The following is a 16,444-nucleotide window of genomic DNA, read 5'->3' as shown; positions in this document are numbered from 1 at the left end:
ATATATCTTATATCGCCATCCAGCTAAAAAATATCGAGATATGAATTTTGGGTCATATCGCCCAGCCCTATTTCTTTGTTATACAAGAAAGAAGAAAAAAGCTAAGTGGCAATCTGGTTGACCGAACCGGCACTTAATAGGTGTCCTACATTAATAAAAAGAGCGATTAGTTTAACTCGCCACATCATTGAGGTGACCAGGGTTGTTCTTTGTCACTGACTCTTTTCATAGCTTCAATGAACAGAGTTTCTAGGTGCAGCCCAGAGTTAGAGGTGGTCTCAGAATAACCTCTCTGCTTTTTGCAGACGATGTGGTTTTGTTCATTTCATCAAGCTATGACCTCCAGCTTGCACTTGGGTGGTTTGCAACTGAGTTTGAAGTTAGTTGAGATGAGAACGAGCACCTCGAAGTCTGACTCCATGTTTCTCAGGCGGAATTGAATTGAAAATTGAACTGATGGTTGGACAGATCCAAGATGGTTAACACACACATACAGTCCATATGGTTAACTTAAATTTGGGTGCTATTTATTTAGGGCAGCAGTGCTTTATAGCCTTGTTGAGTAGTTGTGCACACCACTTAACTGATATATTATCTAATTATTACTTAAAGTAGAGCCTGCTGAGGCTGAAATAATCTGGGTGTATAAAGACCTCTATAGCCTTCTCTTAATCTCTGTGTGAAGTTAGGGACTGCAGACTACATTAGCAGTTACTAGCTTCTTAAGAATTGGTGCCAGAGGAGGGTACTATGCTTGCCATAGACAAGCTTGACTCAACGAAGCCTAAAAAACAAAATAAATATCACTGCAGGACCATATGTATATTCTTTTTAAATTTTGCAGGTATAGATCAAATAAGTGGAGCATGTCAAACAGTGATGCTGGTCATTTAAAGTTTAATGTGTGTGTCTGTAGCCTGCAGTGTGAGGCTTGTTGGAGGTGATGGAGTTTTTAGTTAACTTCACCTTAGGGAAGGGCCAACCTGCTTCCTGCCTTTGCTCACAAGGAGCTGAGTCAGCAGACTGTCAGATTTCCACATAAAGAGAGGGGATGGAATGGGACAGCAGTTCTCTTAACGGGATTTCAACAGATTAACTTACCTCCCTACACATTTCTCTTCATCTTGCCCTCACTCATGATCAGTGTAGCTTATAAAGTTTCAATAAATCTTAACAGGTGTGGTAGCACCACTTTTTCTTTTAACGTGATTCCTCATTTGACAGATTTTCTCCAGCAGTTTTTTTTTCTTGTCTCATCTCAACGATGTTTCTGTTGTAGAACTGCCATACAATGACTACTTTGAGTACTTCGGGCCTGACTTCAAGCTCCACATCAGCCCCTCCAACATGACCAACCAGAACTCACAGGAATATATGGACAAAATCAAGTATGTCAAATGTGAAACTATTTGTTTTCTTTCTAGAACTGCCAGAATTCCAAGCCTAGAACTGCTGGAGATTTGGAATAATTGTGGAAAAAGAATGTTATTGACAAGTTAAAAATATATTTTGGACAGTGTGGTATTAGTTTAATTAAAATACAGAAGGAATGAAAACAGATTGAACTTAGAAAGCTGACCTCACAGTTGGCTAACTAATAAATGAATTGTTGTATAAGTTAGATAGTCAATGTCCACAACTGGACCTGCAGCTTCTCCAGTGTCCACGCTACCCCACCTCAGTCTGTAGCCCTTCACCTCCTCTGCGCTGCTTCTCAGGCCTGAAACCCACCCTGAGAGCCATCCAGTTCGGTGGCTGTGCTCCAGATTTGACTCTTTATTTGCTCAGATTAGTTCTCCACCCTCTGGATTCTCTGCTCATTTCATTTCCCCTGCTTCTCCGTACAGCCAACAATCTGCCCAGTACTCCACACATTCAGACACGCTCTCCACACTCTGACGCCTCTGCCTGGCAAAACATCTATCACCGACCCATTCAGTTCTACAGTCATTATTCCCCTTATATATTAATCTGTCAGTCAACTCTAGTTAACTGTACTTATATCAGCCTTCATCTCAATTCAGCTTTTTCAGTTCTATTCTGTTCTATTTATCACTGAAACACAACAACATCGATTTGAAGTTCTTTAAGACCCACAATAACAGGCAGAAAACGTTGACTTGCTATGAACAAGCAGTAGTGGAAAGGAAACAACCACCTTCACATTACAATGTCAAAATGTTGCTAGGCTAGAAAAGTGATGTACAACAATTGATTAATAAAGACATTGAAATGCAGATGATCAGTATGTGACTTTTCAGGCAGCGGCTGTTTGAGAACCTGCGGATGCTGCCTCATGCTCCAGGGGTTCAGATGCAAGCCATCCCAGGGGATGCTGTCCCAGACGACACAGTGGATGAGGACACAGAGGATCCTGACAAACGCTTGTCCAGTAAGACCTTCATTCGTTTTCACAAAGCATCGGCTTCTATGGCGTACGTTGCATTTTTGGTTATAGCTTCTTTGGCAAGCCTCTTTCTGCTGTCGTCTACAATTATTTTCTAAGACAAGATGGGGGAACAGGCACAAAACAGAGAAATAAGAAAAGCCTTCTGAGACACTAAGTGGCAAAAAGGTGGAAAATAAGACAGAGGGGGATGTTATCAGTGCAGTTCTGCAGTATCTTCATTTCTGCATTGTACCACATTAGCCTTACGGTCCCATTACTCTGGCTCTCAACTTATGAAATGATCAAAAAATGTTTTGAATCAAAGGGTGAAGAACAGTATTGAGTGGGAACACTAAAATTGGAAAATGCCTGCAGTGTTTACCCAGACATGTTTGTAATTTAGACCAGGGGTCGGCAACCCTGGGCACTTGTGCCACAGCTGGCATGCGAAGGGTTAACTGATGGCACGACACGCAGTGAATTAATCTCAGAAGGTGTATTAAAAATAAATGGCCGGGGCCACCGGTGTACATCGCAAATTAGCTCGCATAGACACATTAGTTGTGCTGCTTCTTAATGACGGTATCTTAGCTAACAACCCCAACTACCAGATTCAACTTTTAATTGCCTAAAAATCACTTAGCCTACCGGTGAGCCTACTAGCTGGCAGTTTTTTCAAGCAATGTTGAAATTTCCACATTCCGACACTTCAAATGCTTCAGGAGCTCAGCGCAGCATCAGCAACACGGAAATACACATAAATATAATACTGCACTATGCCAACATCTGCAAACAAAAATTGTTCTATAAATTAGTTCTATATAGTGTGTAACTGTTGATATAGAGCGTTATTAAATTTATTCCTAATGCAATGGTTGATATGGCACAGTGACTTCTGGGGAAATTTTAGATGGCACTCATCATCAGAAAGGTTGCCAACCCATGGGAGAAAGGACCCCAGGTTTGGAAAAAAGGAGCAGCAGTACTGCATATGCATTATTATGCTGTGTTACAACTCACTCACTCAAACTCACCAGAGTTTGGTCTTTGATTGCAGTCCGTGCTACAGATAAGAGAATAGCCTGTGACGAAGAGTTCTCAGACTCTGAAGATGAAGGGGAGGGAGGCAGGAGGAACACAGCCAATCACAAGAAAGGAGCCAAAAGGCCCAGAGTGGACGAGGACAAACAGGAAGGAGAGGAGAAGAAAGCTGGTTGGTTACTTTGATGCTTACTCGATTGTTGTTATTAACAGTGTAACAATGTGTAACGCTGGTTGTGATTAAAAGGTTTCTTTCTTCCCCATTTTTCACACCTTAGATATAAAAGAAGAAGAGAAGACAAAAGACAGCAGTGCTGAGAAGACTGACTCAAAGAGGTGAATGTTTGAATTCATTCACACACTGAGTGTTCTCGCTCCTTTTTAAATGCAGTTACTGCATGCTTTTTCAAACTGAGTATGAGGTTGTGTTGTGCATGACAAGCAGAGCTTTTATATGCACAAATCTGATTAGGGCACAATACTTCAAAGATGTGGAGAGACTGTGGGATTGTTGTCATTTTTCATGAAGTTATTTTACTGTGACATCAAAACACAAAAGATGCTTCAGAAACTCAAGTGAAAGTCATATTGGGCAAACCAAAGCGCCAGTGCAGTCAGCTGTTGCTCTGATCCTGAGCTGTACCTTGTTCAACCACTGAGCTACCACAGTATGTGCACACGTTAGTAGCCTGTTGTTCTAATGTTATATGTAGCCAGTACTTAACTCATCACTATAGCAACATTTCTGTTGTTTGAACTAATCGATTTTTCTTCCTCTGCAGTGTGAAAACTGAGCAGACCAGCAGTACCTAAAGTGTTCTTATCCAAAGATCTTAACTGGTGCTGTCGAGCCTCAAGGATCCTGCACTTCCCCAAAACACCATTAAGAAGCATTATATTTATTATGACTCTTTGTTTTCTACTTGTAAATTGTCTCTTTGTGTTGTGTGTCAGTGGTTATCCTGAATTCAGCCCTTGAATTTTCCAGATTTGGTGCTTATTAAACGATGTGAATCCAATGTGCTTAATCTTCTGAATCAGCTCTTTTGTCGTTAAACAAGAGTTTAAACCCTTACATGAACCTGTAATGATTTTACAGCTGAATTTTGATATTTTGTGCTTGTTAATAAAAAAAATTTTATACTGTTGTCTTTGAGATTGTTGTTTCAGCTCATCATAGATTCATGTTCTGAACATGTTCAGCCACAAGAGGGCTTTCTAACCTGGGAAAAGGCATCACAGTACATGCAATTTATTTCCCAGACACAGGTGGAATGAAGGATTATTACTGGCATGCATATGTAATGCATAGCTTTCATACAGTGTTGCTGTGATGGAAGCCCACCTCAGGCAGTAACTAGGAGTAACTAGTGACCCAAATTAGTGAACTTGGTTATTTTCATTCAGCTTCTTCATTCATATAACAAGCTGAATGACAAGGAAGTATTGACCACTTGTCAGTTTCCGGTCTATTATAAATATTTTGCTCATAGTTCTGAGAAGTGGTTTTCCGGAATAGTGAATTGCGTATCCTTTTTGCTGGACAACAGCCTGCAGTTGTTTGTTGTAGTTTTCAACGAGTCATGCGCATGTCTCCTGAGCAATCCCATTCTTTGACAAATCTCTCAGGCTTCTCCATATTTGATGGTCTTCTGGCATGTACCTTGCTCTTTAGTTCAAAAATCCCGGAAAAGTTGATCCAAAATGCTGCAGCAAGAGTACTGACAGGGACTAGAAAGAGAGAGCATACTTCTCCTATATTGGCTTCACTTCATTAGCTCCCACTTAAAATTCTTCTCCTTACATGCAAGGTCATAAATAATCAGGCCCCATCTTATCTTAATGATCTTATAGTACCATATCACCCTATTAGAGCACTTTGCTCTCACACTGCAGGCTTACTTGTTGTTCCTAGAGTATTTAAAAGTAGAATGGGAGGGAGAGCCTTCAGTTTTCAGGCCCCTCTTCTGTGGAACCAGCTTCCAGTTTGGATTCGGGAGACAGACACTATCTCTACTTTTAAGATTAGGCTTAAAACTTTCCTTTTTGCTAAAGCATATAGTTAGGGCTGGACCAGGTGACCCTGAATTCTCCCTTAGTTATGCTGCAATAGGTGTAGGTTGCTGGGGGATTCCCATGATGCATTGAGTTTTCCCTTTCCAGTCACCTTTCTCACTCAGTATGTGTTAATAGACCTCTTTGCATTGAATCATACTTGTTATTCATCTCTGTCTCTCTTCCACAGCATGTCTTCTACCCTGTCTTCCTTCTCTCACCCCAACCGGTTGCTGCAGATGGCCGCCTCTCCCTGAGCCTGGTTCTGCCGGAGGTTTCTTCCTGTTAAAAGGGAGTTTTTCCTTCCCACTGTTGCCAAAGTGCTTGCTCATAGGGGGTCATATGATTGTTGGGTTTTTCTCTGTATGTATTATTGTATACAATATAAAGCGCCTTCAGGCAACTGTTGTTGTGATTTGGCGCTATATAAATAAAATTGAATTGACTTACTAGCGGAGTATCCTTGTCTCTACAGGACCCATACCCTGACATAATCTTTAACAACAACAAAAACAAGGGAAAGTTTCATGATGATGTCAGATATCTGTAGAGATGTTCTGTTTCAGAGAAATTTCAAACTCGATGTGTGTCTATATATGTTGATTGTTTTTAGTTAACAAGTTTAGTTTAGGGTTAACTCCACATCTTATTAAATTTCTTTCCTCTGGACATTTTTCTTTCAGCATTCATCAGTCATTACACAAACTGCCTTTTCAATCTCTTTTCTATTACTGTCCGATTTCTGCTGCTGCTGTGAGCTGATCAAAAACGGACCTGTCCATTTCACATCAAAGGCACCATCTGAAATTCTTCTTTGTATCTCTCAGTAGGTTCTCAGTTATCCAGGTCATGGTAGCCTAAGGAGATTGGAAAAAAAGCCACTGGACTTCTTTTAAGTTTCCAGATAGGAGGCGAAACATCGTCAAGAAACTCAAAGAAGTCCAGTCATATTTTTCCCAAGCTCCTTAGTCCTCTTTGTGTCGTTCAAATAGATAGATATGACTGGTTGTTAGAAGTTTCAACTTTTGAGGAAGATTCATCGCCTACATGAACAGAACTATATTATATTGTGTACTATATACAAAAAAATATATGTGTATTGAAATGCATGTGTGCATATTCAGGTATGTGACCATGGCTGTAGCTCAGGTGGTAGAGCAGGTCAGTTACTAACCGGAAGGTTTGTGGTTCAATCCAAGGCTCCTCCAGTCTGCATGCCAAATATCCTTGGGCAAGATACTAACCCCATGTTGCTCTCCGATGTATGAATAAGCACTTAACAGCTTAGAAAAAGTGCTTGTGTGATTGGGTGAATGAATTAGTTGCTTCGAGTGCTCAGATAGAGTAGAAAAGCACTATATAAGAACCAGTCCATTTACCATTTGTGTGTATTTTGATCTAAATATGTGTACTGAGATCTGTGTGCGTATTCAGATTAGGGAGTGTGTAAATAAATCTGTAGGCATGCACAGATATCAGTCACAGTTCTCCCAGCCTTACAAGTGGCAATTGTTTTTACACCTGACCTTTGTTATACAGCTGCTGTGGCAGATCCACAAATGCATGTAGTGATCTACAAATGCAGACAGTTATCTGTCAGTTAGGGTTTCATTTACCCTGAGCTCAGGCTCGCACACTCAGGTTTCCAGCAATGCTTAGAACGTACCAACATATGTGGCGGATTAACAGCTATATGATTAAGCTCCAACCTTGTTGTGGTTTAGAGAGTTGTTATTTTGTCCAATGATGATAAGGCTAACCACGGTAGCATTCCCATTGAAAGAAAACTGGATTACTGAAAATTACATTTTCTGGATGTGGCCTGTGTCCTCAGTTCAAAGTACATAAGGTATAATAAATGTACTAATATCCATGGATTATATAACACTGCTGTAAAAATTTAATTTGACATTGAAGAATGTGGTTTATTCAAGATTTTGTATTCTAATTAAATCCACAGATGAAGGATCAGTTCAGCCAATAAAGCAAATACCAGTCTGGTAGGGTTTTTTTATTGTTGTATTTTATCAGTAAGTTTTGCATAAATATGTAAATAAAAGTTAAGTTAAGGAGACCTTTCCTTTCGCTTCATTCATGATCTAGTGGTGTGTGATTAAGTAAAGGTTTAAATCTCATATAAATATACATTTAGTCCATCATTTGTAAATGATGATAACTGTTCTACTCTGTGTTTCATACAACATGTCTATTTCACACCTGTTCACATAGCCACTGTTCACATAACCATGTATGGAAGTTCAGAAGTCTTGTCGATTCTCTGTGGCTCTTCGTGGTGTTACGGCGGGGTGGCCAGGCTGAGTGAATGGACCCAAATGCAGATACAGACAGAGGCCCAGATTTGAAAGTGATAACCAAGCTTCATTTACAGAAAATGTTTCAGTGCTTAGAATACCACACATAAACTGTGACCTATGATGAACACAGGCTTCAGGGAATGGTCGACTAAAGTGAAAGATAAAGGGGGACTTGGTGGTTCAAATGGTGGTGCTCTGAGTCACTGTAAGAGAGGGATACAGCCACTGTCTTGTCAGAATAGAGAACTTCGTTAATTTTAGCATCTTACTGGTTAGCAGGTGGAGCACAGAATGGGAGAGGCGGTCAGAGAGGCCCAGGTGGGCATCCTGTTGGTGGTGAGTCCTGGCAGAATGATCCAGTGAATCCCAGAGCACGAGCTTGAATCGTGGCTGTGAAGTACCGAGAAGATCTGCATGTCTTCTATCCTCTCTTCCTTCTCTCCCCCAAACGGTCGCTGCAGATGGCTGCACCTTCTTGAACCTGGTTCTGCCGGAGGTTTCTTCCTGTTAAAAGGAAGTTTTTCCTTCCCACTGTCGCCAAAGTGCTTGCTCATAGAGGGTTATATGATTGTTGGGTTTTTCTCTGTATGTATTGTTGTAGGGTCTACCTTACAATATAAAGCGCCTTGAGGCGACTTCTGTTGTGATTTTGTATAAATAAAATAAAATTGAATTGAAGACTGGAATGATGGTAAGCTTCACTTGTTCTGGGGTATAGTTAGGCAGATATCATAGGAAAAACAATGAATATAGTATTTATATGCACCTAAACACACCAAGTTTCAGCTTTTGTCTACAGAAATGCTTTTGCTGCTAGTGACCTAAAAGAAGCAACAGCAGCAAGATGACTTAAATTAATTGTGTTAATTCTTAATATTAAGTTCTAACCATTAAGCATACTTTCGTGTTGTGTACTCCAAATATAGATAATATCATCTTAATGTCCCAAGAAAAACTGACACTGATTAGATCAGGCAACATTTTTATAATCTTCTGGTGTCTAACTTTGATGAGCCCACACAAACCATCAGTTTTACATTCTGATACCTCGAATATCAAAGGAGATGCTCCCCTGCAAGACTTTGGTTGTAACAAGTTGATATTTAAGTTTCTGCTGGCTTTCTACCAGCTCAAAGCGCTCTGACCATTCCTCTGACTGCTGGCATCAACAAGGCATTTTAACCCAGAGTAACATAAGTGTTGCTATTTATGTAGTGCTAGTCCACAACACACATGCCATTTTCTATGTAAGGTAAAGACTCTATAATTAAGACATTCAATAAGCTTTAAAAAAAAAAATCTAGATACTACCGCTGCTGCTATCCCAATTGCGCATTGTCTATCTAGTAGGATGCAAGGCTGAGGTTAGAGGTCAGATGAAAAACCTGGGACCTGCAGATGGGAATTTGGGTATGATGAAAATGTGACTCTTCCAAGTACAGCACGGTACTGCAGCTGATAAAGAGCTCTAACTCATCCCCCTTTACTGCCTTTTGAATATGGACACCAGCTTATTGGGTTTTCTTTACAGAAAGAATATTTTGTACAAAATGAAATCTATAATACTGACACCGTTTCCTCATTTGTACAAAGTGACAGGAGTGCTCTTATACTGTACTTAGTATATGTGGCACCTACACATGTATGATAACAACAACTGTCATTTCCTTTAAGAATTTCTTGGTGGGAAAACTCACCATAGTACTGCAGCCGCTTTTAGTTGGGTTCCTGGAAATGTAATTGTGTGTTTTTGCCACAAGAGGGAAGTGTGGACAAGTTGAAAGGAAAGTTGCTCTTCCTCAAACATGCAATGTAACAAGATGGCAGGCCTTACTGCATATATTTTATATTGTCTCAGATGTAGCTCTTTCACACATCGCTTCTGGTGCAACTGAAGGATATATTATTACTGCTGGGAAGCAGTTTATATATAATAAACTGTGAATCTAGCACTTATTTAGTATTTTTATACAGAGGAAACAAGGAAACCAAGTGAGTTTAAATTATGAACCTGATTTAATACTGTGGTTTTCTTACAAGATAAATGTGGAGAAACGAGGTGTAAGAATGTGTGACTGAACAGAAAAGAAAAATGGGAAATTATGTTTATTATTAAAGTGAATCCTGCAGACTGAGCTTGACTCAAGTCTCCATGCTCAAATGTCTGCATAACCAATGGTTTGTAATGTTAGGAAGACACAGTCGGTCTATTTAGTGCCATTGTGTAATATGCAAACGCCTGCACAGCAAACTTGTACCACAGAAAATCTCTTCATCAAGAATGTGTTTGTAAATATGATGGTAATCTCAGAGAGCTGCATATTACTGAACACTGAGAACCATTCTTGTCTGGGCCATCTCAGACAAGCTGCATGTGACAACAAGCTTAAAAATGTTAAACACAACCTGTTTCAATTAGTTAGTAAGATAACATATATATATTTATTGGGGTTTTTATATTTGGCGCGACTTTCATCTGAGCAACTACATACCATAGGGCTGATGTTTTAGATAGTAACATGAGCAATGTTAACCTTGACAACAATAACATCTAGTTTAAGATGTGACAAAGAACATCATAGAAGCTAAAAAGGATGAGCTTCTCATTCAGTTAGTTTAAATAAGTTGCATCTGCTTTGTGTAAAACTTAAAGCTAAAGCAAGACTCGAGCAAATCCTCAAACATTAAAGCCTCCAGCTTTTTGTTGCTGCTGTAGTTTTTATTAGTGAGCTGTTGTGAATGATGTATAAAAAAGTGTACTTGAATATTTTACATCATAATAATCTTTTTTCCCCAAAGACTTTTCAGCAACATGCACTCATCAGTGACTGTAGAAAGACCAGCTTTTTACTAACAGAGAAGAAGGTACACATTATATTTTTGCAGAATTTACAAGATTTTACTCAATAAAAAGCCATTTGAGTCTACACGTACACACCTTTACTTTTCCGATAATGCTCCACAGCGTAGTGCTTTTGACCTCAGTCACAGTGTCTCGCAGTTATCTAAGGCTCGTCTTTGATACCAACTACTTCCTGTAATTGAAAGGCATATGCCTCTGCTGCTCCCCTAGGGTGTGCTGGGTCAGGCGTAACTCCCTCCAAATGCAGAACCTTCTGTAGTAAAGTTTTAAAAAATTCCCCTTCAGAGGATTTTTGCCAGTTCATCAAAATATCTCAGAAAATGATATTTTGAAGTGGAAAAAATGCATGAATATGGTAGCCAGGAGTGACCGGCGCTGGCCCCTGCTGACTGACAAAGCTGGGAAAGCAGTCTGTCAGTGTAAGGCTGGTGTGGACATGAGTGTTTCTGCAGAGTCTGCTGCCTTACATGTAGACCTTGAAGGACTGTCATACTTTTTCTAGTGATTTCAAAAACTCCGCCCTGCTCACACACTGCACAGCATTACCATCCACCTGCTTTATCCCTCTGGTTGAGGCTAGATCGAGTCTTTTATTATTGTTGCAATGAATAGTCTTAAAAAATCCCAGTTAAAGTTGTATTATGGTGAACATATTTAATAGATTAAAAATATTCAAGGTTATTAGATTTGAGTTTCAAAAAAATAATTCCCCAAAACTATGTAGATTGTGATAATCCTGGTACCAGAGGCAGTTTGACTGATCAACATGTCTAGGAGGAAACAGACATGCATACACTATGATCATTATATTCGGATTAGTGATAGTAGCAGTAGCATTATTATTATCATATTATAATGTAATTCAAATTCTGAATTGTTAGAACTTTATGGCATATAAATGTGATTTTATTACGCTGTGATAAATCAGCAGGTATGAAAACCCCACTCTCTGACCAATCAATTCTCTACAAATAGCGTCACCATTTGTTGGAGATCCCTTGGACCTCTGTGAGGAGAGTAGGATGGTCTAAAGTTTTTCAGTTGCATCTGAACTCTCAGTGCATCATAGGAAGTCCCCCAGCACCCTAAGGCTATTGCAGGCATGGTTCAGGGTCCCTTGATGCAGCCCTATATGTTTTATCAAAGACTATTGTTTTAAGTGCTAAACATACAAATAGAAAGGGTCCCCCAATCCAAAACTGGCAGCTGCCTCCATAGCAGACGGGCCTGATAGCTGAAAGTTCTTCTCATTCTTCCTTTAGGAACCAAGTGCTCCGCTGGGATAATAAGGTACTATGAGGTCAAATGAGACGTAGAAAGCCATTGTTGCTAGTATCCCTGGGTGCCTCTTTCTTTGCTGTCTCGGCCTTAGCGCGGCAGCTTTTCCTGCCACCTGTACTTAAACTTTGTCTGTGTTGACTATTAGTGTTTCTGATAATCTGAAGAAATGCACAGCTTACGTGCTTTTTGGTTCCATGGACATGTTCAGGTGAATAAGATGCCTCTTTGTCAAAACATCCCTGTGTAGGCCCCTCCCTCAAGCTAAAGAAGCAGAAACCATTGTAGTGAAAGCAATGGTTTCAGAATGCAATTCAAACGGATTATTTTGTTTTATAAAAGATGAAGTTATCAGTTATGCTTCAACCTCACAGCCAAACATATGAGGTGCACAGCTTCTTGACTTGATGACCTCAAATCACCCAAAAGCACATGGACCAATTCACAGACCCCTATTGAAGATAATATACTTAATAAAACAACTGAATTGTTAAGCACTGATTATTGTCGTTATTTGGTGAGACCAGCTTCATTCGTCAACACGGTCTGAAGTCTGTTTCTTTGAGTAATACCAGCAAATGCATTTATTTGGTATATGACATCAAATGATGAAGAACTAAGTGATTTCAAGACAATTTTTTAAAGTATTGGAATCAGCTGTCAAAATAAGATTTGGCTTACCTTGAGGTAGAGAACAAAATCTTTCTTTCAAAGAACAAATGATGACAGATGCGGCTGAAATTTTATTCACATTTATTGTTGCTTTTAGTGTGCTCACAGAAAATTAGAACACCTTAAGCAGAGGAGTTTAATAGCAATTGGTTTGTAAGCAAAGTTACATTCCATCTCTAGGTCAAATTGGTCAAAGCTTCTCCGTATTTACAAAAGGAAAAAGAGAGCGAAACAAGATGCTACACAAACATTTGCATCTGATAGATTCCTTAACTCGAGTCAAAGACCACTGGAAAAAAAACTGCCAGCTGGAATTGAAAAAAAAAAACCCAAAAAAAACCCCCCATACAGTATATAAACAGTTTACCATTCCACTTATCACAGCTTGGTTTTTTAGTTCAAAATTCCTTAAGGACCTTTTGTGTCTTTGCATGTCTGTATGTGTGTGTTTGTGTTGGTATCATACAAAAACGAGCGGGTGGAAAAAAGAGCAAACATTATGTGCTTCTTGAGATCAAAATTTCATTTTGTACAATAATCACAGTTAAAAAGACCCCCGCCTATACATACTTACATTTTTATTAAGGTCATAAAACCAGCAATAAACAATAAAGCCTATACAACTTGTATTTCTACGGAATCACTGACAGCTAATGAGAAGCGAAACGCTCCTATGGTTTTATATGACTTCCTAAAAACCTAACTCTGGGACTTGTTGTCTTGTAAAATCGATTTTAGTGTTGTAAACTGTATGGTGGATATAGATTTCGGTCTTGACTGCTCTTGATTATTGCCTGTAGCACATTTCCCAGGACAGCCCCACCCACCCAGATGTCCTTCCTGAACCCTCCCCCCACCTCTTCATTTACAACTGTACCCTGGTCCCCTTCATACCATGGGCATGTCCATACTTTTTGTTTATATTTTGTATAAAAAACATAATACTGATGTAAAAATATATGGCAGAGTGTGGATGTATTTAATCAGTTGTACATATTGAGGCCAACCCATCTCCACAGCCTGCTGGAATGCTAGTAACAAAGGGCCGAGATGAGTTTTGCGTAAGGGGAGAATGGAAACTAAAAATAAAGAAAAAGCTTTAAAATATCCCTGGTTAAAGAAAAGTTCTTCAAAGCCATGATGTGGCATCTCTCCAAGCAGGGAAATGTTCTTTGATTATCTTTTTTTTCCTCCTTAAAAAAAAGAAAAAGAAAAGAAAAGAAACTTTCTTCCACTTTCAGCTTTTATTCAGCAGCCTCAGTGGGAGCAGCTGGAGCTTCTGCTGATTCTGCTTCTTGTGAAGCTGAAGGAGCCTCCTCTGTTTTGGGCGCCTCCTCGGCCACAGGTTCAGCCGACTTCTCCTCTGCCTTTGGCTCTTCTGTAGCTGGGGCCTCCTTGGCCTCCTCTGCAGGCTTTTCTGCTGCTGGTGCAGCCACCACCGCTGCCTCCTCCTCTGGCTTGGCCACTACTTCCTCCTTGGGTTGCTCAGTGGCAGGTGCAGCCTCGCCTTCAGCAGGCTTGGTCTCCTCGTCAGCAGCGGCCGCTGTTGCCTCTGCGGCCTCGGCTTTGGGCTCCTCTGCAGGTGCCGCCGCTGCAGCTGCTTCCTCGTTCTCGGCCCCATCGCCCGTCTCCTTTTTGGACTTCTTGAAGGAAAAGCCACTTAGCTTGAAGGATTTTTTGAAGGAGAATTTCTTCTTCTTCTTCTTCGGGGTCTCGGTGCTGGTAGAAGCTGCGGCACCATCCTCAGCCTTGGCAGCTGCCTCTCCTTCAGCAGGAGACGCTGCCTCTACCTTCTCTGCATCTACAGCCTCCTTCTCAGTGGGGGCGGCCTCGGCTTTCTCTGTCTCCTCCTTGGGGGTGTCCTCGGCTGTTGCGCTACCATTGGCTTGCACCTCCTCTTTGCCGTTCTCGTTTTCGGCTGCAGCAGGAGAGGCATCTCCATTGGCTTTAACATGTCCGTTTTCCTAAAAGGAGAGACAGAAGCTGTTAATGTCATGCACAGAGCTGGTCCGCTGTAAGTACAGTGCCAGTGGTGAGCAGCAGGGGCAGCAGACACCATCCAACTTCAGCCCAGGCTCGGTTTCTCATTTTCACAGCAAAAACAGTGGAACACGTCTAATAACGGCCATCGAGCTATGTGGATACACCACACATAAATATGTTATGAGGTAGCAGCTTCCTGTATTTTTTTCACCCAGAATTTCATTCACATCCTGAACACGAGAGAGCAAGGACCGCAAGGGGTCGCTACGTGGCCGTTCCACAGCAAGCCAGCTGCTCATTAAAACAGCAGCTGCTCTTAGTCTCCCACATGACCGCGAGCAGAGTTCAGACACAATTTCTTTTTATATTTAGCAAATCTAAACGAATTTCTGAATTAAGGTCTCACCTAACCTGTGAAATCCATCTAAAAAGAAAAAAGAAAACGTAGGCTGCTTTCTCTCCGGGGCGCACCGCTGGCCCCCTCCCCAAGCCTCTGCCCCCCCTCCTGTGTGATAGCAGGCTGCCATCTCCACTTTCCAGCCGAGCATCTGTAACAAAAGGCGTGGTGCTCCGAGCGCACGGAGCCTTTGTTGGCCGTCGTGCATCTCGCCTTATTCAGCAACTTCCCAAATAACCTCATCCAAAGCTACAGCACCTCGTCATCGTCTTAAAATGAAGAATTAAAGTCAAAACCGGCGAGAAGAAATTGAACACGACTCCATTCTTGTCTTTTGATTGGCAAAAACCCGAGCAAATAATCTCAATCTATTAAACTGCTTTGTTTTGATTGATGACCTTAAAAGAAGAAATCCGCGCGCATTTCCCCTGATAAACTGCAGGAATCAAATTATCCGTTAAATGAGTTAAATCTTTTCTTTCTACATTTAATACCCGTTCAATTCATCCACAATTACGCGCGGATGGCGCCCCCAGTGCTCAGCTCCCCCCCTCCCTCCCTTTCCACAACAACCAAATTGTCCCCTGACGGATGTTAAAATATCATTTACCTGTCCGTTGGTCTTGGTGGGTGAAGCTGCCGCCTCTCCTGGCTTTTCAGCCGCGGTTTCAGCATTTCCAGCTGTCTTGGACAATTGCGCTCCCATGCTTTTCGCTCCAACAAAGAAACTCGACCGATCCAAAAAAGCGAACAAAGACCCACAAGCCTCTTTGTTGAAACGCAAAGCTCTTCACTGGTAGCCCCCTCTCGCTCTCCCACTGTGTGTGTGTGTGTGTGTATGTGTGCGCGCGCGCACAAAGAAAAAGTTCACAGGGAAAATGTAAAGCAAACTCCAGTCAGAGTGTGGAGGATTCTTCAGCAGAGCAGGAGAAAGCTGGCAGGTGAGATGAAGTAATAAAATCCCAGGCTGGTGGCCGTGTCGCTGTAGACAGGCTGCAAAATGGAGAAATTTCCCTTGTTGCTAATAAGACGTAGGGTCCAACGCCCAAGTGCAGGGATGAATGGGCGCTCCGAGCGATGACGGCACCGCTCTTCGGTTCGGCCAATTACAGCTTCCACTCAGGGCTTGGGCGGGGTTTAGGGAGGGAACAATAGACGGCAGCGCTGCACTCAAGGTACAGAGGAGTAACTGAAGTTAGCTACATTTATGTGACGTCTCACTTAACCAAGACATCACTTGTTTGCATTTAAATGGAAAATGTCTTTAAAATAAATATATAAAGTGTGCGTTTGGCAACTAAGATGTGAATATTGTGCCATGAAGGTGCCAAAATTTAGTTTAGCTCAAACAGGTGAAGCAAGTGTTGCTGTTTTACATTTGAGACACAAAAAGTCAGATCACCTAACCAAAACTTTTACTTGGATTGACCATCCAGGCATATTAGCAGCCA

The 16,444-nt window shown here is 41.1% G+C and overlaps 2 protein-coding genes across 2 annotated transcripts in view; one reads left to right on the top strand and one right to left on the bottom strand.

Annotated features, from left to right (window-relative positions):
• LOC102207914 (histone deacetylase 2) overlaps nucleotides 1-4,578 on the top strand; it is a 12,812-nt gene extending 8,234 nt beyond the window's left edge. The window contains exons 9-13 of the mRNA XM_013914140.1: nucleotides 1,280-1,388; nucleotides 2,262-2,392; nucleotides 3,447-3,602; nucleotides 3,709-3,766; nucleotides 4,213-4,578. Of these exons, the coding sequence (XP_013769594.1) occupies nucleotides 1,280-1,388; nucleotides 2,262-2,392; nucleotides 3,447-3,602; nucleotides 3,709-3,766; nucleotides 4,213-4,243 (485 nt within the window). The 3' untranslated portion in view covers nucleotides 4,244-4,578. The remainder of the gene's footprint in view (nucleotides 1-1,279; nucleotides 1,389-2,261; nucleotides 2,393-3,446; nucleotides 3,603-3,708; nucleotides 3,767-4,212) is intronic.
• Nucleotides 4,579-12,677: 8,099 nt separating this feature from the next.
• Nucleotides 12,678-16,072, bottom strand: marcksa (myristoylated alanine-rich protein kinase C substrate a). Its single transcript, XM_005746196.1, has 2 exons — nucleotides 15,604-16,072; nucleotides 12,678-14,577 (listed from the first exon to the last, which is right to left on the bottom strand). Exons 1-2 carry the CDS (start codon nucleotides 15,697-15,699, stop codon nucleotides 13,858-13,860), a joined length of 816 nt encoding a protein of 271 aa, XP_005746253.1. The 5' UTR covers nucleotides 15,700-16,072; the 3' UTR covers nucleotides 12,678-13,857.
• Between the last annotated feature and the right edge of the window lie 372 nt (nucleotides 16,073-16,444).

Source organism: Pundamilia nyererei, unplaced genomic scaffold (assembly GCF_000239375.1).
Source record: "Pundamilia nyererei isolate P.nyererei 1_Seehausen unplaced genomic scaffold, PunNye1.0 scaffold00174, whole genome shotgun sequence".
NCBI lineage: Eukaryota > Metazoa > Chordata > Actinopteri > Cichliformes > Cichlidae > Pundamilia > Pundamilia nyererei.
Note: the sequence above shows the minus strand (reverse complement) of the source record. Positions and strands in the feature narration are given on the sequence as shown.

Coding starts and splice junctions, on each gene's coding strand:
- marcksa (XM_005746196.1), bottom strand. CDS start 15,699: ATGGGAGCGCAATTGTCCAAGACAGCTGGAAATGCTGAAACCGCGGCT. Junction 14,578..15,603: donor CCACCAAGACCAACGGACAG/GTAAATGATATT, acceptor CTCTCCTTTTAG/GAAAACGGACATGTTAAAGC.